Source organism: Cuculus canorus, chromosome 13 (genome assembly GCF_017976375.1).
Source record: "Cuculus canorus isolate bCucCan1 chromosome 13, bCucCan1.pri, whole genome shotgun sequence".
Taxonomy (NCBI): domain Eukaryota; kingdom Metazoa; phylum Chordata; class Aves; order Cuculiformes; family Cuculidae; genus Cuculus; species Cuculus canorus.
The window spans coordinates 21,549,130-21,570,493 of record NC_071413.1 but is presented as its reverse complement, the minus strand read 5'-3'; the positions used below and the strand labels follow the sequence as shown (position 1 = coordinate 21,570,493).

The window sequence follows — 21,364 nt, the reverse complement described above, 5'->3', positions numbered from 1 at the left end:
AGCTTTGCTGGGGAGAGATGGGTGGGGGGACACCAACTTCTCCTGCACCAGCCCTGGGTTGCAGTGGTGCATCTCCTGAGCGTTGGTCCCAATTGCTGTGTGTAGGAGCCATGAACAGGAATCATATAAGACAGGAAAAGCTGATCTCAGAAGTTCCTGTGAATAACTAAGGCTAAAACAGTAGAACTGAATACTTGAGTTGCAGAAGTCATCCCCATTCTTCTCCCAGGTGCTACATAGTTGGTCTCAAGGGCTGTGCTCTGCCCACAGTGGGACGTTTGTCTTGAAATGTATGAGTCCAGCTTTTTATAAAATGGTTCTCCTTTGCCTTCCAGATCTGCACAGTTTTTCTTTTCTCAAGTAAATTATAATGAGAAAAATAACACAAATAAACATGCTATGATGAGAAATAGCTGTTTGATTTATCATCGAACAGTAAAACAGCTGCTGTCAGTCACTTTGTGACATTCCAGCTTCTGCCAAGATCTCCTCCCCTTGGATATGTTCTCAGGCTGCAAACAGCCCTAGGCACTTCTAATTAAGCCAGGAGAACCTAATTAGCAGGATTGTTTCCTGGAGTTTATGTCTTGTTGCATTCCACAGAGATGTCACCTCTGTGTGAAGCTTTGTGTCCTCAGCGCTGGCCAGCATTTTGAGGAACAGCTTTTAGGCTGTAGTCAGTGTCAGTCACCCAGTCACTGGGGCTACCTTTGTGTCTATGCTTCAAACTCATGGCGAATCTCACTGCTGTACTTCATGTCCAGTGTTTCCATTGTGAATTGGTGAATTTTAGGACTCTGTAGCTCTTGCATGAAACTGCTCCAGGGCTCAATTGTGTCATGGAGCCATCAATTGCGTGGGGACAGGCTGATTTGGTCGTGATTGCATCAATGAAGAGTGGGTAGGATTGTATCGGCCTGCTGCCAGAGCTGCAAAGCAGCCTGGTACAGATTCATCCCTCCTGCAACAGAGATGAGGAAAGGCACGTTGTTGTCCTTCTCTGCAGGAAAAGTTGTGACGTTGGCTCAGGATATAAACATACCTGAAACCACCCTTTCAGTTTTTCTTCTGCCAGTAAACATACCTTGCAGTATCATTTAGCCCAGAAGCATTAAGTTACGTGTACTGTTCCCATCATGTCCCTTTTGGTTTTCCCAGACTATTTTGCGGACCACATGGGAGACTACGAAGACGTCTTGGCCTCACTGGAGACACTGGAACCTCTCCATCCTGAAGGCAATGGACTACACTAAACAGGTGAAGTCCTTACTGCATCCTGTGATCCATGGGCTTGGAGCAAAACAGTGCAAATGTAAGTTAACAGAGCATCTAAATCCCGAGGTCTTTGTCCTGTTCAACAGTGTTGTCTCCTCGTGCCATTGCATTTATGCAGAAAATGGGTCATGGCAACATCAGGACAACAGTGGATTTTTTTTATCTTAACAGCAAAATGAATATTGAAAGTCTTGGCCAGATTGTGGAACCGATACGTCAATGTCATGTGCAGTAGATAGTGGCATTAGAGCCTTTGTGGTAGAGAAGCGTACTTTCTCAGCAACCCTTCCTAAGTCTGACAGACAGATTTGGCTGTGCTGTGGCTTAAATTCCACTTTGCCTGAAGCTCAAAGATGTTCCAGTTGTCTTCAGACAACATGACCTGTGGGTCTCTTGGATGGGATTTTGAGTATGTGAGTTCTTGTTACCATCACTACGAGTTCTTTTGGAAAAGTTACATTATAAAAATGGTGTTAAATACAAACTTGTACCTTGGAAGACATGACGTATGCAAAGTATGGTCATTCGCGTGCACAGCTGCTGTGTTAGAAACTAGAGGACTGTGTTTTTGAAGAACCACAGGGAAAAAGTTCTATACAGGGCTGCATCAGTGGTATTTATTATCTTAGGGTAATCAATGCTCCTACTTCTACCTTCAGCCATATGTTCATCATTCTTTTGCACCATGACAGATAAAGGCAGTCTTCCTCTTCACTGGTGAGCACTAGTGTGGTGCACTGAGGACTGAACCAAAGAGGAGGTTTTGCTTTTCCTAGGCACCTGTAAGGGCTTTCCCAATTCAACTCCAGTCCTCCTTCAAGTATCCAAATAAGAATCTCCCTTGCATTTATCTTTAAAGCTAAGGAGAACTCAACTGCTCCACATTAAATATTTGGTAATGATAAGAATATTTAGGAGTTGAATGTGAATAATCAATTATATTTCCCTTCTGATTGCTGAGTAAAGATCCTGGTTTTCCTTGCTTTATCCAAATCTATCCTTTTAATGTTTGTAAGGAGGGCAGCGTGGAAAGTGAAGCCACTTACTTCACATGTTGATGTCTTGCTAGAATAATCTGAAGGAGGAAGTTTCTGGCGAAGCACTGACCTGCATGAAATGTTTGTGAATTTTTATCAACACCTTATGAGGGGGTTGAAAAAAGTCAGGAGAACAGTAATATTTCATTTTTTCTAATTAAGTTGTTAAGTTTGCTCACCCCTCATTTTTATTCATTATTAGTAAATTTTCTGGCTGTCAGATTTGCCAATTATGTATTTTAAATACATGTTAATATGCTAATAGGTGTAATTCAGTTGAACTTGCTATTCTTGATGCCTTCTACCTTTGCTTTTTGAATGCAAGGTTAATATATATTACTAATTCCTCACAGTATTTTGCGAGAGGAGGATGGCTTAGTCCCTGACTATAAATTAGTCATCTGAGTGTGTGGGTATTACCTTGCATAAGAAATCTGCAGGAGAAGCAGGATGGTCATTCATAATCTCAATCCACTGCCTTTGTAAGAATAGCATCTTTCTCCCTTGATCAGTGACTTGTGGCAGGATTCGTATGTCTTAATTGCAGTGGATAAAGGTTATTTACCTGAGTCCAAGGTAGTCACCCTTGTCAGGATCATGTGGAGGGATCGGGTAGATACAGAGCGCTGGAGGCATCTTCATCTCAAATGCAGACATCTCCTTTCTAGATGGCTAAAGTCAAGCGAGGGGAGCGCTGCCCCATCATCCCTCATCATCCCCGTTTTATCACCCCGTGGGCTGTGTTGCTCTTCACGGCCTGGCAAACATTTGGCAAGTGAGCAGACAAAGCAAGGCTTATTCACAGAGACGAGCTGGCAGAGAAGTATTCATGATAAACATCGGCTCCCTGCTGTGATTTTCTGTACAAAACGGTACAAACCTCATCAATGAATTATTCAAACACAGGCACTTTGTTCAGGTAAAGAACTGAAAGGGAAAAAAACCAAAACAACACAGATAATAAGCTGTTGTAGGTAGTAGAGAAACTCATCTTCAGTTTCAGATAAGACAGACCTTCCAGCAGCATCTGAACATTTTTGTTTGAGGTCTAAGATTTTTTCACTATATATTTTCCCTGAAAAAAAACCCAAAAAATCTTTCTGGTTTTGATGTCAGAACTGCCAAAACAGAGTGTCAGAAGAAAGCTTCTTAGGCTCCAAGCCAATAAAAATAGTCTAGCTGAGATCTTCTCACCATGTTTCCAGTCCATGTGTATTCCCACACCCCAGCCTGGGTGATGTCACAGGGTTTTTTTACTTCTTCCAGGGCTGGGCTTACACTTACAGGGTAAGGCTTCAGCCTCAGGGAGAAGACTCTCTGTCCCAGGACTGCGACAGTCAGTGTGAGCTCCCATCTCTCTGATGGGTCTGTTCACACAGGTCTCTTTCCGCTCCATCTTCTGCACGTGCGATGCTGTAACAAAGTACCTTGTGCTGATGTCAGGATATGTAGGAGATATATACATGCAAATATATTTTTAGAAATGCTGGATCAGGGAAAAGACTGCCAAGGCAGCAGGCTTTAGTAGGAACTGAGAGTGCCCTTTGTTGCTCGAGCCTGTTGCTGACTCTGCAGCTTTTCCCCACGGTCAGGTTCTGCAAAGGGCTTGGTGCTGATGCTGAGCCCCCTGACTCATGAGCAAACTGCTTCACTTGTGAGATACTGCAGCTTCTCTGTGTTAAAATAAGTATTTCACCAGCTGGAGAAAGCTATTGATCATTTGATAGTGTTCCTTCTTCCCTGCCCCTCTTTCCCATTAAAAAAAAAAGCATTTGGTGCAATTGATAAATGAAGCCTAACTTTCTCCTGTGCTGGCTTTTTGACAAGAGGTGACTGCTGACAAGAGGGGCTGGGTAACTGTGATATTTAATTGCTGTTTTTATTTCTCACCTTAAAAGACAACTGATTATTTCTTGCTCATAGAAGGAGAGAGCAGCAATTATCTCATGCTAGAGGAGCTCATAAAGTATCAGGAGTAATTAGATTCAATAGTGAAAGGTCTCATGCTGCAAAACAAAATCTGTCATTGTAATTATTCTCCAATACAGTGATGTCCGTGCAGCATTGAAATGACTGCCAATGATGCTGGGAAATGCAAAGTTAAATTGGAGAGAAGGGAAATGAACTTCCAGGATCTATAAAAAGCTGCCTCTGGGAGATGTTCCTACATGATTCCTATTTATTGTTTGATAGTGCAGTTGACAAATACCAAAACCAGCGTGACTGGCCAGGGTATGGTTTGTGTGTCTGATATTGGTGGGAGCTGGGGGTCTGGAGCAAGGTTGAGCTGTCCCAAACGTTCAGTTACTGTGGAAGGCCAAGCACCCTGCTTAAGCAGAGCATCTTTCCCAGCTGTGGATAGCCCCCAGCCCCATTTCCTGCACAGCACTGTGGGTCACACTCAGGCCAATGGTGCCTCCATTGTCTGCCACCCTTGAAGGATTTCACAGTGCCTTCCATTTTGGTAGCCTGCTCTCTCAGCAGGGAAAAGCTTTAGGAACAGGACAGGAATAATAATTTTAGAGATAGCCATAAATCAAAGCTGTGCAGATATAGGTGGGCATGGACATTTCTGCTGTGGAAATTAAAGCTCGTGTGTGCTGGTCCCATTCACGGGCTGCCCATCGTGGGACGGTGCCCAGCTGATGCCTCCACCATCCCTGCTGGGCTTGAGGGATGCCTGGGACAGGGACGTGGGGTGAGAGTGTCTGGGGAGCTGGAGGGATGGTCTTGGAGTGGTGGTTACAACCACTAGGCACACTGGGAAATGTGCTTTGGTTTGGAAAAAAAAAGTTCATTTTGTGGTTTTTTTGAACCCAAGAGGCTAAATTAGCTCTGTTCCTGCCAGGTCCAGCTTCCCCCACTTGCCACACTGGGATTGTTCCTGCTCCTTGCTTTTTGCAAAAAAAGCATTTTGCAGCATTGAGTGTGGAAACATAAGCACGGCAGACATTTAGCAGCAAGGAAAACTTTAAAAGCAAGTTGCAAATAAGTCCCAAAAGTGCTGATTGAGGAATGCCCTCAAGGACGAAGCAGCTCAGGTTTAAGATCAGATTGCTGCTTTCTGGAGAAGCTGCTGTTGGGCACCAAACAGGTCCAAGAAGCCCTGGTAACAGTCCTTGGCACCCTGTCCCAGCCAGAGGGGGAGTTCCTAGATAGCAATATTGCCCCAAATTAGAGCTGAAATTGCAACAACCCCTCCCATACACATACGACAATGAAAAGGAGCTGATCTCCCTGGTGCTCATTGATGTGGCTTCTCTCCTTCAGGAAGACAGGGCGAACAGAGCAGAGACAAGGCCAGGACAGGGCGAACAGAGCAGAGAAGGGCTTGCTGTCAGATTAGCAGGGGATTTGGAGACTGACTCCAGGGAGGAGTGAAGGTCAGCAGGAGTGATTTGTGGAGGAGGTCTGAAGTCCTGTGCGTGGCCCTGGACAGCCTTCTGCTTGAAGCCAAACACCACCTTTGGTCCTAGAGGAGGACAAAGGACATGTGAAGGATGATGTTTTACTCCTGCTTTCTTGCTCCGCTGCCAGTCTCTCACTTGCCAAAATCTTTTTCACCTCATTTAATGGACCAGAAGAGGAAATATAACCAAGTGTTACCACATCATGCACCCTTGGAGACCCTTCTTCTGTCAGGGCGCCAAATACCACATGTGTGTCTTATGGACAGGTAGTGTACCCATATGAGCTGCAAGCACGATTTCCCCCGAGCATCATTATTTAGATGAGAGAATATGTAAATCATAAAGGGAAAACTGGGTGTAGTGACCTTCAGTACCAACTGCTGATACTCCAGCACCAGTAGGGAGCTCAGAGGTACATACATATGGCTGAATAGGTTTGCGTATGTTATTTGTGAGTTAAATTGTTCCTGTTGTAATTCTGCCTTCTTGTCTCTGCCTTATGACATGTTGTCACAGTGAACAGGAGGTGCTGGGCTCCTGGGGCTCGGTGGGAGCTGCTGCAGTGGACCTTCTCTCTTGTCTGCTGGGGTCAGCTTAGCTGTGGGTCTCCCCCAGCTTTCAGCCACCAACAGCACACTGTGAAGGAGAGCTTGTTTGAGCAGCTCAGTTACAGCCCCAGAGTGAGCACCATCTGCTATCAGTCTTGGATGCTAAGAAAGATGGATGAGGGTTTTTTGTTTTATAGCACAGTCCAGAACAGCGAGATAGAGTGCTCTCATTTACGTTCTTACCTGCCAAACTAAGGTTGCCAAATATGATATTACTCTTTTTGAATGATGATACCTCGAGATAAAAGAGTTGGTAGAAATAATGCTTAAAAATAATCTTTTCCTTCCACACTCCAGCTAATCCTTTATCTGTTGTTTCTCTTTTTTGAGCAGGTTTTCTCCTTCTCTGCTGAACAAACTTGGTGTTCATACCAAGGTCATGTGAGGCTTCTGGAGCAGTGCCTTGCTGCGGCAGGGTTTAACAGCAGCAAGGTGGCAGCAGCTCTGGGTACCCAGCCCAGACACTGTGAGCTGCTTAGGGCTTCCATAGACTTCATGGTCTGGGCCCGATTCAGCCCATGCTGAGCCGTGGTGGTAACAGGAACACCAGCTGAGGTCTCCTGGCCTGGGCTTGAAGCCCTGGGTTACCACTGCAGTGCAGTGCATTTGCTGCTTTCTTTCCTCCTGGGGGAATTTGTACCCTACCACATATCAGACTTTTCTTCAGAGAAGTGCTTCTCTGGCTTCCTTACTGCCGAATATGGGAGCAGCTTATCTCCTGGTACTTTGTACGTGGCTGAAATCCTGTGCACCTTGTCGTCTTCTTCCCCCTTGAAAGCATTTGGCTTTTCTTTAGGGGTCAGGATGTTTGCTCAAATGGTCAGTTTGCCTTTTCTGGAGGGCTCAGAGCATCGTCTGCCCTCGCCTTTGCAGCACGGAGATTGGCCCTGTTGGGGAGGGACTTGTTTTAGGGGTTATTAGCTGCTTTTTTTCCCCTTTCTTGGATGGATGATTTTATGATGAAACGCCAGCTCTGAAACACTACAGTTAAAGATTGTATTCATGGTGGATATTTTGGGATGAAAAAAGAAAGGAGTGGCAATGGGGCAGTGAATTGGTAAAGACTGAGTAATCTTTCCATATATTTTGAATGATACGTTTTTGAACAATTTCAGTATCAATTTCTATAGCAAAAAACTGATGTGGATTTCTGAAAAAAGTTATAGAACTTCAAAGTTCAAGAACAATCTAAAAGGAAATAATACATATTTGTTTAGCTTGTCAAAAGGTATTTCTGCAACTCTTCTCTGAAATTAATTTAAGAAAATATTGCACCATAAATTAAAGGCAAAAAAACGCTACTCCAATTCTGCAAGAACCAAATTTTGTCCAACATTTCTGTTCAGACTACGGATCACAAAGTTGATTCTCTATGCAATGCCATCCAGAGCAATTTCCTTGCCAGCCCCACAGGGTTGTGCATGAGATCCAGCCGAGCTGCCAGACTGCCGGGGAGCACAGATCTTAAGAAGGTCTCTCTTGGAGGTTATTTTTAGATGAAGATGTTTATTCAATGCTTTTCTGCTCACTGCAAAATTCATGTTCCTTCTCTCAATCTGAGAAGGAAAAGCATCTTCTCTGAATATCGTGCTTACGCTGTCCTGGTTCCAGCTCTCTTGGACCTCCTGTAGGACATGAGTTTCTTCCACCACCCTCCTACTTCAAGACTGTTGCTCCTGGGGTTAGGTATATTGTATGGTAAAGGGAATAAATCGACAAGACGTCAGTGCTGTGGTGTTCCCAAACAGCCTGAGAGCAGCTTTGAAGGAGCCACCAAAAGGAAAAGGCGAGAACCAAGTCAATGTATAACCAGCTGGCACAACCAGGATGAGCTTTCAGCAGCTTGACCATCCCACGTTGTTACATCTGCGCGGTCTTTTGAGTAGGTCCTGTTTGGAAAACAAAATCTGTACTTTCCTCAGAAAATTGAAATAAAATGTGTATTAAATTTACAGTCTTGCGGATAATAAATACAACTAATGAGGGACTTGTGTGAAGGGAAAGGCTAATTATAGCCAGGGTGTTCAGGAGTAGGAGGCCATGCTTTGTTTCCAAGTCTGTTCTTTGCCTGCTAAGGAAATGGACAGGGTACAAAAAATGCCGTATGCCTCTTGATCTGTAAGTGACCTCAGGGGATGAGCTGTATAGCACACGTGTGAGCCAGCAGCTGCCTGCCCTTCACATCCATGTGGCTGCAATGATGGGGTTATATTACAGCAAGGAGATTTGCTAACAATGAGGAGAGTCTTCTGATAAACTTCTTGGAAAGAGTCCGTGGCAGGAGACTTTCAGGACCAGATAAGGCAAACATGGTCTGAGAAGGGTCCAACCCAACATTTATAAGTGGTGGATTCCACAACAAAAGGCTTTTGAAATTTATGTGATGCTGTTGTCATTTTTCTTATCTGCACAGGTGTCCTCATTTGTTTTTTCAAGTGCTGTTTCAGGAAGGCTGAGGGCCTTTCATATGTTAATGTTTTCAGTTATCAACTATTTAAGTGTCTGTTCTCTTCAAGTTTCTGCTACTTATTATGTGCCAGGCAATCAGGTTTGACTGTCCTCTTCTGAAGGGATTTAAGAGGTGGGGAGGGGGGAAGGAGCTAGAGGCAGGACTGAGTGTTATTCTAATTATAAGATATATCTCTTGGAAGAAAACAGGCAATTATGAGAAAACGAATTTAAATCAGCCACTCAGATGTTACAGCACAACACATGCCTGTTTTTTAAAGGGGTGAGTGGGTAGAAGATAACCTCTCAGTCATCCTGGGATGACGTTTCATAGCATGGCAATGGGTTTGTTGTTGAGTTTTTTTAACTGGGGGAAAAGTGTGGGTGAAACAGAATTGGCTTTGGTTTCAATTTGAAAGCCTTCTTAGTTTGGTGCCATTACTCCATGGGCATGTTTCTGAGGTGGTTGGTGTTGATAAAAATTGGCGAAGCTGCCAATGTTCCTAAGCTTGGGAAATGTCAACCAGTTTGGTGAGTCTCGCTGAAAACCAGCACTGGAGAGCCTCATTGGTCGATCGGTCGGGCTGTAATGCTGCAAGGCAAAGGGAAGGTGTGTGGTCAAGGAGGGGGGGTGGGCGGGTGTCTCTGAGTCCTTCTGTGGGTGGTGCAGAATCATTTATATTTTACATCCTCTGGTCTTAGCGAGCTAAATAGTGACCTTTAAAAAATGCCAGCAAAGAGGCTTTGAGATGCTCAACAACATTGAAAAGCTTTTTCAGCCATTTGATACCCACAGTAACATAACCATGAGAACCCAGTTTTAGGAATCAGTTTGCAACGCAGGGGTGCTCAGCAATGGTGTTGGTAAGTCCAAGCACTCAATAGCTCAAAAATCCCAGCTGTGGTTTGCACAGGTAACACATTCCAAGGGTGTTTCCATTAATCTGTACAGATGCCTATGGAAAGCTGAAAGAGCTTGTGGCAGGGCTTTGAGCAGCCTGTGCCTCAACGTGTGAACCTGCTGTGTGTGGGAAGGTGCTTTACAGGCGTATAAAAAGCCTATGATATGAAGAGAGGGGTAGGATGTCAGGCTTGGACCCCAGTCAGCTGACCAGAGGGCCCAGCACTGGGCAATATTTCCCCAATTATCTGTGGCTAAAGCAAGTTGTCTTTTTCCCACTCATTCCTGCTCTCATTTTTCAAGGTCTCTGGCTCATGCCCCATTTTATCCATCAGCGACGCTTTCCGAGGCTCCCCTGAGAGCTGTGCCCTGCAGAAGACTCGAGGCCATCCTTTCAATGAGCCTTTTCCATTCAGTTCTCACTCTAGATGCGTGCAGCAACCTGTTTGCAGCAGCCTTAGCCAGGTAGCTGGGGATGTAGTAAAGGGGTAGGGATGCCTTTTTTATAAACTTCTCTTTGGCAGCTGCCATGCTCCTTCCAACCAAGGCTTGCCAGCAAAACACTCTGCAGCAGGATGGTATTTGTGATGTCCAAGTCTTTCTAGCCTTAAACTAACGGACTAGCTAGATGGAAATCAACAGGGCTTGGAGATCTATCCCTCCAAGAGCTTCTGGCACAAAATGGCTGCATTGAGCAGCAATTATTATATTATCTCTATAAATATTTTAACTTCTCAAGCAAAGCAAGGAGGAAATAACTCTTCGGGGTGGAATTAATAAGAATAAACCTCATTAAAATCTCTCTAGGACAAACTGACAAATGTTTTAATAAGAAAATGGGAAAGATTCCTTTGGAGCTGGTCTTCTTAATGCTTTGGTTTTGCAATGCCAAATAAGACATTTGCTAGATGAGAGCCTGAGGGATTGCTGAAAAGCCACTGAGAACATGTGTTTCAGACCCAGGATCTGAGAGTAAATGTCACAGATGGGTTGGCAAATGGCCATGATTAGTTAAGTGAGGGGGAAAAAAAAAACACTGCTGTTTTAATTTCAGAACTATTGGACTTACTTGTCTGCCAAATAGCATCAGATCTTCATGGATATCCCAATATTCATCTGCATCGTCTGATATTGCTTTGTACCCAACATCCATCCATCCAATGAATCTTGATGCAGGGAGTAAAGCCAATTTAAATGAGTGAGGGAATCACATGTATGATTTTGCCTAAAACTGAACAATGATTACAGCCTCTAGTCAGGTAATAAATTCCAACATCAACTATGCATATTAGCCTTGTATTCTAGCACCTGGTGACAGTGTGTGTATCAGACAGCACTCGGCATAGCGTATGCCTTCAAAAATGCGGTTTTCCAAAAGGAGCTAAAGAGAGTAATCTACTCAAATGAGGTGTGAGAAAGGTTGATCAGGAAGTTGTTTGGTGGTATTTGCAGGAGTCTTGAAGAGCAGCAGAAAAGTGGAGATAATAGCAGAGTGTTACCCCATCTATTTGATGTATGCATTGAAACGGAAAAGCAATGGTGCAGTCTTCACAGTCTGGAATGGAAACTGAACGTGGGGTAAACAGCACAGAGTGAGTGTAAAACCAGTTGTTGGGCTTGGAGCATTGGTGGGGGATGCAGTATGTAGTTTGGACAACTGTCAGTGGAGAAGAGGACAAAGCAGTGGTGTTGCAGTTGTCTCTGGAAATGGACATGAATGTGGAATTACTGTGTCTTTGCTGGGAGCAGCAGTGGGAATCTCAGGGCACAGGAACCTGGGTGCACCCGCCAGCTCTGGCTAGCCCTGCTCTTGCATCCAGCCCCCACTTTGGGCATGGGAAAGCACATCCCAGGAAATCCATACTCTTAGTTAGAAGAATAATCTAACCAGCTACTCAAAGGAACATACACAGCTCCTTGTGTAGTGGTGGCAGGTCCCAAAAGCCTGCAGGTCTGTGTTAAATCCAGCAGGGACACAGTCCCCAGCCCAGGGTAACATCCACCCTCTGCTGAGGCAGCAATTGGATTCCCAGAGCCAGTAATCAGAGCAGGGCTGGGTGCAAGAGTTAATCAAAACCTATCTGTAATTATAGGCAGAGCCTGTTTGAGCGCCTGATTAATAGATTTATGCCTTCGTTATGGTAGGCTGCTGGTTGCATGCAGGGGTGAGCACAGAGGGAGGGAGCTGCAAAAGAAATTGTTTCAGATCCCAAATGCAATGATATGTCTTTGCCAAGGAGATTTATTGACTTAATATGCCCTGCTTAGCCACCTTAGTGGAAGATGTATTAAATGATAAAATAATTGCCTGGGTGAAGGGGTGGATTTGGCCCAGTGTGGGGCTCTTTCCAAAGCATGCCAGTGGAGAAGATGAAGGGGAAGGTATCTTGACAATGAGTTTAATACACTGTCTTGTTCAGATGTAACATGAATGTCTGTGTGTATATGTATAATATGGTGTTTGGAAAGAATACATGAATATATAGAATGTATAATGCACATTCTGAGCGAGACATGAGTATTTTTTAAGGAAGAACAGAGATCGTCCAGCTATCCAGGAATGTTTGCATTCAGTTTTTCCCCCTCTCCCCCCTCCAAATGCTCAGCAAATGTTTTCACATCCCTCCCTTGGCTCTATTGCTGTTTATTTGTCTTGTGGTGGTGCCTGTGCCTCCCACAGAGGGGGCCCAGTCCAGTGCTCCACCAGCTGCCACATCCGTGGTCCCAGGCTGCCTGTTTGTCACTCTCCGTGCCTGCACAGGGCAGGGGAAAACTGGACAGGACTTGTCAGGAGGTGTCCGAGCTCGTCATTTTGGCGTTAGCATCCCAGTCCAAAAAGCCCAAGAGCAACCCTCTCTGTAGCAGGCAAGGAAGCACAGCCAGCTCCCAGAGGTTGTGTGGTCTCCTGGCATGGCACAAGCTGCTCCACTTCCTGGTGAAACAAGGCAAAATCCCTTAGGGGACAGTGAGGAGGGACACGGATCTTTGGCTCCCCCAAACCCCTCAGAGGCATGCGGCATGGATGGGGAACTGTTCCCTCAGGCTCTCATGTGGGCAAACAGCGCTGCACCAGCTGTGCTGGGTTTCAGGGCATTATGAATCTCACTGTTAACAGCCAGCAGGTGAGTGGAGTTGTTTCTAACCCAGCTGGCCTTGTTTTTGAACGTTGCCAGGCTGTGGAGGAAAGAGAGAACTCAAAGGCAATCAGACAGTGAGTCAGTGTTAAGGGTTGTGGTTCTGAGGCTTCAGTGATCTCTGGCCAGGGAGATTCCGCTCCCTCTCCTGCCCAGTCTTCTGCTGCATCCCCTCCATTATCCTCCCTCTGGATAACTGGACAATGGGGATGTTGATGTAGCACACTTGGCTGTGCTGAGAAGTTCTGAGGCTGTGTAGGGGGATGTGGTCCTGCTTGAAGAGAGGCTCAAAGAGTGATAAGGTCCTGAGAGCGTTGCCAAGTGCATTCCACAAGCCTGAGGAACATCCCAGTGCTTGGTCCTCATGCAGATCCGCTGTAGCCCGTGGAGTGTCCTGAGCCGGTCCCACCACCATTTGACCCGTGTCCTGGAGTGGGCTGTGCTGGTGAAAGAGCAATGCAGCACGTCGATCCCTGCCCTTCTTACACCTCCTCTCCCTGCCACCCCCAGTGCTATGGTGAGAAGGGAGCAAGTTTTTAGTATTAGGGAGAAGAAAGTAACTATTCTTCTAGCTGGATGCTCAAGAAGCCATCAAGAAACACTTGCTCCCTATCAAATCAGGAGTGAGAAATCAGCTCTGCAACCAGTTTCCCCAGAAGTGTTTTTCTTCAGCTCATTCTTCTTTTATGATTTAAAATAGGAGATAAAGGCCCACTAGGTTCTTGTGGAGCCAGTCCTGTTGCCATGGAAATAACCCTTGTTAATCACTTCACCATAAAACAAGAATAATTTGCTTTGGAAAGCTTGGGGTATTCATGTTGTGCTTTTGCGTGCTCAGATAACTGGTGATTCTGGGACCACTCTGGTCTCACCCTTGAGTCTGGTCGTTGCTGGTGGCATAGAGGGAACCACCGTCTCTGTCCCCACAGCCATCTGTCCCCACCTCATGACACCAAAAAGCCATGAGTCCAGGAGGAGCTGTGCCAGAAAGTGCTGGCATGCAGGGATGGGCTGCCCTGCAGGGATTTTCCTGGGCCATGTGCTGTCACAGGAGGCACTGATGGATTGGAAAGAGTCTGGGAGAAAGTGATGCTACTGAGTTTGGGTTTAGGGGAGCTTTTTTTTTCACCACAAGTTTTTTTTAGCCCTGATGCTGAGTGTTTAAGCTTCAAGTGGACCTGGTGTGGCTAGTGGCCTGGCTGGTCTAGTCTTGAGCTGGTTGGGCTGGGGTCAAACCTTTTGGATTGGTTGGAATGATATTGGGCCAGTGTTGGAGTGTTTCGGCCAGTGTTGATCCAGTTGTGCTGGTGTCAGTCAGGTTGTGCCAGTGTCCCACCTCTGTCAGTGTCTGGCAGGAGTTGGACAAGCAGTTCTGTGCCATGGGCAGGGCACAGCAAGGCAGTGCTGGGTGAGGGGCCCTCGGTGCTTTAAGCACATCGGTTGTACTATTAAAACATTTTATTAAATATTTTCTGTCTTGGGAGGGTTTGGATAACTGTTGAGCTTCTGTTGCTCGAACAGCTCATCCTCCTCCACCAAAGCTCCCTGGGAGCAGCCTGTCTCCTGCTGAAGGCATTCCTGCTCTGCAGGCTGTCTCCATTCTGCCTCTGACCCAAAAGGGCCAGAGCTTTTCTTTTCTCCCTCTTCAGAAATTACACCTAACACCAAAATAGGCTCTTGTCTCACACTGCGCTGCGGGAGGGAAGGGAGAGTGGGTGGTGACTGCCAGAGCTTTCTGCCATTGGCTTGAAGGCATCTTTACCTTGAGGCTCCCTGGTGAGAGCCACGGTAATTGTCCCAAACCTCTTTTACTTTAGCACTGGGCTGACCATACTGTTATGGACTAAGGTACTAAATAACACGCTGAAGCTCGCTAAGCACAGGAGAGGCCACTTTTCATACCTGCACCCACCTGCACCCACTCTGCAAGGCAATAGCAAAGTAATTTAATATCATGGTGAAGAGAACAACTGTGGGCTTTGGGTAATTGACTCTTTACGTTACTTTATTTATCCATATGCTTCACTGCCCACGCTCGCTCGCTCCCTCCCTCTATAAGCCTGTCCCAGGGGTGATGGATGCTGGAGGAGCTATGTGCTGGGTGACCCATGGATGCTGGATGGCTATATCCCCCCTTGGCGTGGGTCGTGTGCTTATTCCACCTGTGGCCCTCACAGGGACACAGAGGGGACCAGCTTCTGTTGGTCTGAGATGTTGGACAAATGCTGCGCCAGCCAAGATGTGCAGAGAGTGGACGGTTGGTGCTGGATCTCACTATCCTTGTTGTCTGCCTTTGCAGGTATATGAGAGCGGCAGCAACGTGGACCAGTTTGTGACCCGTTTCCTGCTGAAGGAGACTGCGAACCAGACCCAGTCACTGCTGAGCTCTGTGGAGAGTGCTGTGGATGCCATCGATGAACAAACCAACCCCGCCAGGTCTGCAGCCCCTCCTGCTCTCCTCTCTGCTTCCTGGTTGATTTTGGTGCAGGGGGGTGGAGGGAGACGAAGAGGATGCTTTTGTGGAGCAAGGGAAAATACATCAGCTAGTGTGCGGTAGCAAAGGGGAGCCGGACTAGTGGCTGTCTTTCTCTTTGCCTCCCTTCCCAGCTTCCTGGGAACTCTTGGGTCTTTGCTGCTTTCCCTGTCCCTTGCTCTCCCACAACTTTAAGAGTCCCTCTTAACCCATGAGCAGTGCGAGGGGGGATGTAAACAAGGGGGCAGCACCCTGGGGCTGGACTGGGCAGCACTGCATGCATGGGGCTGCTTCTCTGAGCAAAGCCGCTTGTCTCTTCCAGGGCACCAGCAGCAGGGTGGCTGTGTCTGGCATGTGCTGGGGACAGCCTGCAGCAGGCAGCTTCCCATGCTGGGGATGTTGTCCCTCCTGCTGGGGCACCCAGCAGGTGAGATCATCCACAGAAGCGAAAGGTGCTTGTGGTCTTGGGACTCACACTGCTGTCCTAGGGTTCCATCCGAGGAGACTGTCCCCATCCCAGCAGCCCGGCACATGCTACCAAACTTGGAGAAGACAGAGGAGACATTTTCAAAATTTCTCAAGTGCTGCCTGGGCTAAAATATAAGTGGTACCCAGCAGCATAGCCCAGGCTTCAGCCACAGCCCCCCTTGGTGTCACAGTGTCTCTCATGTTGGACTCGATGATCCAATGGGTCCTTTCCAACCTTGTGATTCTGTGATTCTGTGGAAGTACCAGTGTCACTGGCTGTAACTATAACAGGTTACCATGGAAACCATTCATCAGATGCTCATGAAGTGTATCACTCTCCTACCATACCTGCAAACCAGGAGGCCATGAGGTGTTTAGGGGGATACCTTGGTTTCCCCAAGCCATGGGCAGGCAGAGGGGGCCAAGGCATATGGACCACAGACAGTAAAAATCTCCTGGCTGAGATACTGCAGGGGCTGACACGCCTGAATGCTTCACTGCAGCCAGGTCTTGTCGTTCTGGGTTTTAACATCAGCAGCAGTTGCATCCCAGCCAGACAACAGTGGATGGGTGTCACAGGAGCCATTGCTATGTGGGATACAGTAAGACTCTGGGCAGTTCTGATGACATCTCATCAGCTTTCCTAGGGGAAATGCTCTGGGGTTTGTTGCCCCCACATTGCCTTCTTCTCACTATTTTGGAAGGAAACCACTGGCCTGTGGCAAATCTTGTACAAAACATGTGGGAAAAATAAGAGCTTCTGGGAAACAATGAAGAGGAAACAAGCCCAACATCAGATGGAGCAATTAGAGCCCATGAAAGACTTTGCTGGCTTTTATTTGCCAATGTGTGGGCCCAGTTCATAATGAAGAGTATTGTAGTTGTTTTCTCATGGTGATAATAGCAAAAAAAAAAAAAATCCAACCCATAAAAAAATGATCTCATGCATCCGCATAAAGACAAAGAGGGGCCCTGGAAAGCACAAAAAAAAGGGCTGTAAAACAAAGTGCAAGAGCAGAGCGTCCAAGCCTGAGACACCTCATTAAATTGTGATTAAAAAGAAATCTCTGATCTCGCCTAATTTCCTGCCTATTGATGAGGGATTATTTGACACCAGCAGTGGGATTATTGCACAGCCTGTAGTGACGGGGTTGTTCCTTCTGCCTTTATCACTGTTCTTGCTCCTTTATCTTGGAGATGTTCTTTTGGACCAGATCTGCTTGTCAGATTCCTGTGTGCATGGCCAAGTCCACACTGACTGATTCTGGGGACAACAGCAGCCTGGACATTGCTCCCTTGGCACCAAAGGAGCCAGACAAAATTGCCTGGGGTAGCTGGGCAGGGTAGAGAAGGCAGCTGACTGCTGCACTTCGGAGGGAACCGGGTGCCTGGAGAGGGACAGGATGGCAGGAAGGATGTTGGCTGGTGTTGTGCCTATTGTCTCCCCAGTGCTCAGCATGCTGACTCTAGCCAGGAGCTGCAAGAGATGCCAGAAGAAGCTGGGGCTCCCAGGCACTCCATCGGTGGGCAGCTGGCATGGAACAGCTCTTGCTGGAAGGAAATTCTGGAAACCCTTTGAGCAGCTCAGCCTCTTCCTCTGCGGCTCAGGCCTCCCATCGGAGGAGGAGAAAGGAAGCGGAGGATTCATCCTTCCCAAAACCCATTCCCATCTCACTGCCTATGGATGGCAGCTGCAAACCCTTGTGAGGATGGCAGGTCTTAGCATCCTTTCCAGCTTGCAAATGAACAAGGGCCAGGAGGAACCACCAAGGAGCTGGGCTGGATGGTCACTGATGCCTCAGGGATACGTGCATGCATGAGTGTGTCTGTGTGTTTGCACACACACATATGCTCCTTTACTCCAAGAGGTGTTGCAGGATGAGCCAGGCCAAATAGGTTTTTGTAGCTCCAGAGGAAGAAGCAAGGCAGAGGAGATGCTGCAGTGGATGTGTCTCCACTCTTCAGGAGAACCGTGGCTGCAGCCTGTTGGTGGAATGCATGGCCAGGTTGCCAGGCAGGCAGGCAGGCTTTTCCTGCTTGTGGACAGCAGTTTGGGCATGGCCAGCCTGTGTGCTAACAACTTCTCCGCTGTGGTAGCTGCCCAAGCCATCCAGCTGCAAAACCAGCCCTGCCAAGGTGCAACCAGCCAGCACAGCTACCGATTCCTGCTGCTCTCCAAGAGGGGTCTGGTGTCAGAGTTGCTAAAATGGATGCTCCAAGGGCAAGCTTGCACCATGCTGTACACGCCCAGTTCTCCCCTCCCAGGTGGCTTCTGTGCTCTCTGGTTGCAGGCACTACCCCAGCAAAGCTGGCCACGGTCTGATGGACAGCTGGTACAACAGCCCTGTGCCCAGCTACTCTCCCAGCAGCCGAATGGTCCCCAGGGAGCACGGGAAGAGCTTCCAGACTGGTAAGTAATGGCTGCTTCCTGGCTGCACTGGCAGCCTGGGGTGGCTTGGAACACCCGGGGAAGGGAGCTGTGGTCCTCGTGGCAGCACAGGGGTGATGTTTGACTTCTCCAGAGGGCAGCAGGTCTCTCGGGGTGCCTGTGGATGCCTCTTGTTCCATTGCCTCTGGCTCTGCACAGGTTCCCCTGACACCAAGGCGGAGGGGCTGGAGGGGCAGATCAACAGGCTGGCCGAGCTGATTGGCAGGCTGGAGGACAAGGTAAGGGCCAGCATTTCCATTCGTGACAGTGTCCTTTGGGTGACCCCACAGCCCCACCACCTCCCTGCCGTGGTTGGGACAGCTGTGACAAACTGTTGGCCATGCCCACACCTGCACTATGGTGTGCACGGGCCACAGGTGGGAGCTGCCGGTGGTGATGGAAGATACTCTGTCTGATGAGCTGATGGCAGCTACTGAATATGGAACTATTGACTGTGAGTTTGTTTAACAAGGAAAAAAGTAAGAAAGAAGGCAACATCTCTTGCAGAGGCAGTCTTTAGTCCATCTAGGGACTGAAGAAGAAAATGATGCAGTGCAGGAGATGTTTCCAAAATCTTCCTGATTTGCACTTTTGGGGCAGAAGAGGGCAAGGGTAAGGTGGTGCTGTATGTGGGGGCAGAGGGGTGCGTGCCATGAAGGCTGAGGACAGAAAGATGTCGATCATGGTTGTCTGAGGAAATAAGAGTCTGCTCTGGGCTGGGAAGGTGTGAGTAGGCACTGAATAGGGATGGGTACACCTGCTCCTGCTGTCCCAGGGACAATTTAGGGACTGAGAAAAGGTGGCAGCAGTTTTGGGGCTGATGCAAAGACACGGTGTTAGGGATGTTGGCTGTGCTGGGAGCACAGGGAGCTTTTGCAGAGGGTCCTGACAGGAAGGCATGAAGACACAGATGGCATGAGAATAGGGGACAGCCTGTCATGCCAAGCACTGGGGACAAAGTTGCTGGCCTGGGAGGGCTACACAGCCTCAGGCCACCCCCTGTTGCTTTTCCTCTTATCCTAGACTCTGTGGTTTGACCTGCACCAGCGGCTGTCAGACAGCGAGAGCACAGCTTGCACGGTGAGAGTGCCCAGCCACCACACATGGGGTGCTGGGGTGTCCCTACAGAGGGGGCATCAAACTTGGTGAGCGGAGGTCATTGTGGTTTTTGGGTCTCACATGCCACTGTGTTTTGGGGGGCCTGGCAGTACCTCCTCCTGGTGCGGGATGAGATGACGGTGTCGCACAAGCACCTGGGCGAGTTTTGCAGCTCCCTGAAGCAGTATCTGAAGAGTGTGGCTGGCGAGCGGGACTGCTTCCAGTGAGTACCATGGGTTGGGGGGCTCAGGGAGCAGAGGGTGCCCAGCTACCCTCGCAGCAAGGGGCACCCCACCAATTGAAGGCAAAATAACCAGCACTTGCAGGTGTAGTAATGCTCAGCCACCAAAACACTTCTGCATGGGCTGGGGAGTGCTGGGAGGAGGCTGTCCTCCACCAGGGCTGCAAGGACTGGGGTCACCCCTCAGTGGCCCACCCTACAGTGTGCCTGTGGCTGCAGAGGCCAAGGAGGGAGCAAAGCCCCTTGGCTCCGGGCTCAACCCTCTCATCGTTCCTGCTAGTGTCACTGCGGTGAAGCTGCCCGACGGAGTCACCTTCATCATCTATGAGTTCTGGGAGACTGAGGAAGACTGGAAGAGGTAGGGGAAGGGGTTCAAAAAAGCTCATTTTCGGGTGAGGAATGTGAGCATGGAGGGCTGTTGAAGCTGCTAAGCCCCCCAAGTTCTGTCCCCTGTCTGATGGCAGGGGTGAGGGTCTGTCTGTCTGTCCTGGGGCTGCCACTGTAAAGGTGACCACTTGTGAGGTCTCGGTGCATCTCCCACCTGGGGATGCCTTTGGACATGAGGGATGGAAGGTCTCACCATCCTGAAAGATGGCATGGTACTTTGCCCAAGGGTAGGGCAAGCAGAATTGCTGGCAGCCAGCCCCTGCCAGAGCTGACGGTGTTGGGGTGCTGGGACAGTGGTCTAGGGGGAGGCTGTCACTCACTCTCTCCCTGCAGGCATCTGCAGAGTGCCACCTTCAAGGGCTTCCAGCACGTCAAAGTGGACACGCTGAGCCAGCCTGAGGCTGTCTCCAGTGTGGCTGTGCCAGGTAGGAGAGAGGCTGCTCCGGGGGGTGGAAGACAGGGACCCCCCAGGTGGCCAGCACCCCTCCCATTGATGGGGAGCAAGGCTGGGCAGGCGGCACAGAGTCGGGGGACAGCACGGACAGGGGACACCCAATGGCGGGATGGGCTGAGTGGGCTGGGTGGGGTCAGGGCGAAGCAGGGCCAGGCAGGGGTGACCCTCTGGTGCTGTTCCCCTGCAGCTGCTTGGTGCACCCTGAGCCGAGAGTGACTGCCTGTGCCGGGGCCCTCCAGCACCTGTCCCCGCTGCGCGGTGGCCGTGAGCGCCTGCGTGGCTGGAAGGTGTCAGTGTGACTTGTCTGCGGTGAAGGAAATGCCCATGTGTGTTCCCAGCATTGCACAGGCCGTGTCCCCCCCAGATACCCCATCACCTGGGTCACCTCTCCCTGGAGTGGGGTGGTCTCTGGTGGGGGGAGTGACCCTCTGGGGCCTGCCAGGGAGGGGCTGGCAGGGTTTGGGGGGGACACCTGTAGGCATGGGCAGCCAGGGAGCAGGGGAGCCGGGTGTGGGCAGCCAGGGGATGGGGAGGAGCAGGAGTGTGACTGGGAAGCTGGAGCCCGCTGGAGTGGGGTAAGCTGGGGGTCCCTGCTAGTCCCCAGGGCCACCCAGGGAGGGGCAGAGGGGTGAAGCTGTGCCAGGCACAGTGTTTGTGTGTCACAGGGATGGGGGGCGGAGTGGCGGCAAAGGGGGGTGTCCCTGTTCCCAGGGTGCCCCTCTCTCCTGTGTGTGCAGGTGGTCCCGAGGGGTTTCCTTTGTGTGTGCACACTGGGTGCCTTGCAGGTGTGGGGGTGGCTGCTCCCCCCCCTTCCCAGCGTCTGTACATCTGTCCATGTGCCTGTCCGTCTGTGTGTGTGCAGTGCTCGCTGCCTGTCCTGCCCCCACCCCACCTTGCCCGTGGGTCCCTCCGGCCACGTAGTGCAGGGCCCTTGCCGATACCCTGTCCTGTCTTTTATTAGCTGCTGTACAACGAGCACAGTGATGCCAAATAAAACGATCC

At 49.0% G+C, this 21,364-nt stretch overlaps 2 protein-coding genes across 2 annotated transcripts in view; both read left to right on the top strand.

Annotated features, from left to right (window-relative positions):
- Positions 1-1,198, top strand: part of LOC128853521 (N-terminal EF-hand calcium-binding protein 2-like) — a 58,936-nt gene extending 57,738 nt beyond the window's left edge. The window contains exon 4 of the mRNA XM_054079097.1: positions 1,159-1,198. The gene's annotated coding sequence lies outside the window, so the exon portion shown is untranslated. The remainder of the gene's footprint in view (positions 1-1,158) is intronic.
- Positions 1,137-21,334, top strand: LOC104055930 (N-terminal EF-hand calcium-binding protein 2). The gene is given in 10 exon segments (XM_054079089.1): positions 1,137-1,217; positions 1,219-1,257; positions 15,113-15,249; positions 18,046-18,164; positions 18,342-18,421; positions 19,206-19,262; positions 19,391-19,503; positions 19,802-19,879; positions 20,242-20,333; positions 20,550-21,334. Coding segments are annotated over 10 exon segments (825 nt in total). The 3' UTR covers positions 20,579-21,334.
- Positions 21,335-21,364: the final 30 nt, after the last annotated feature.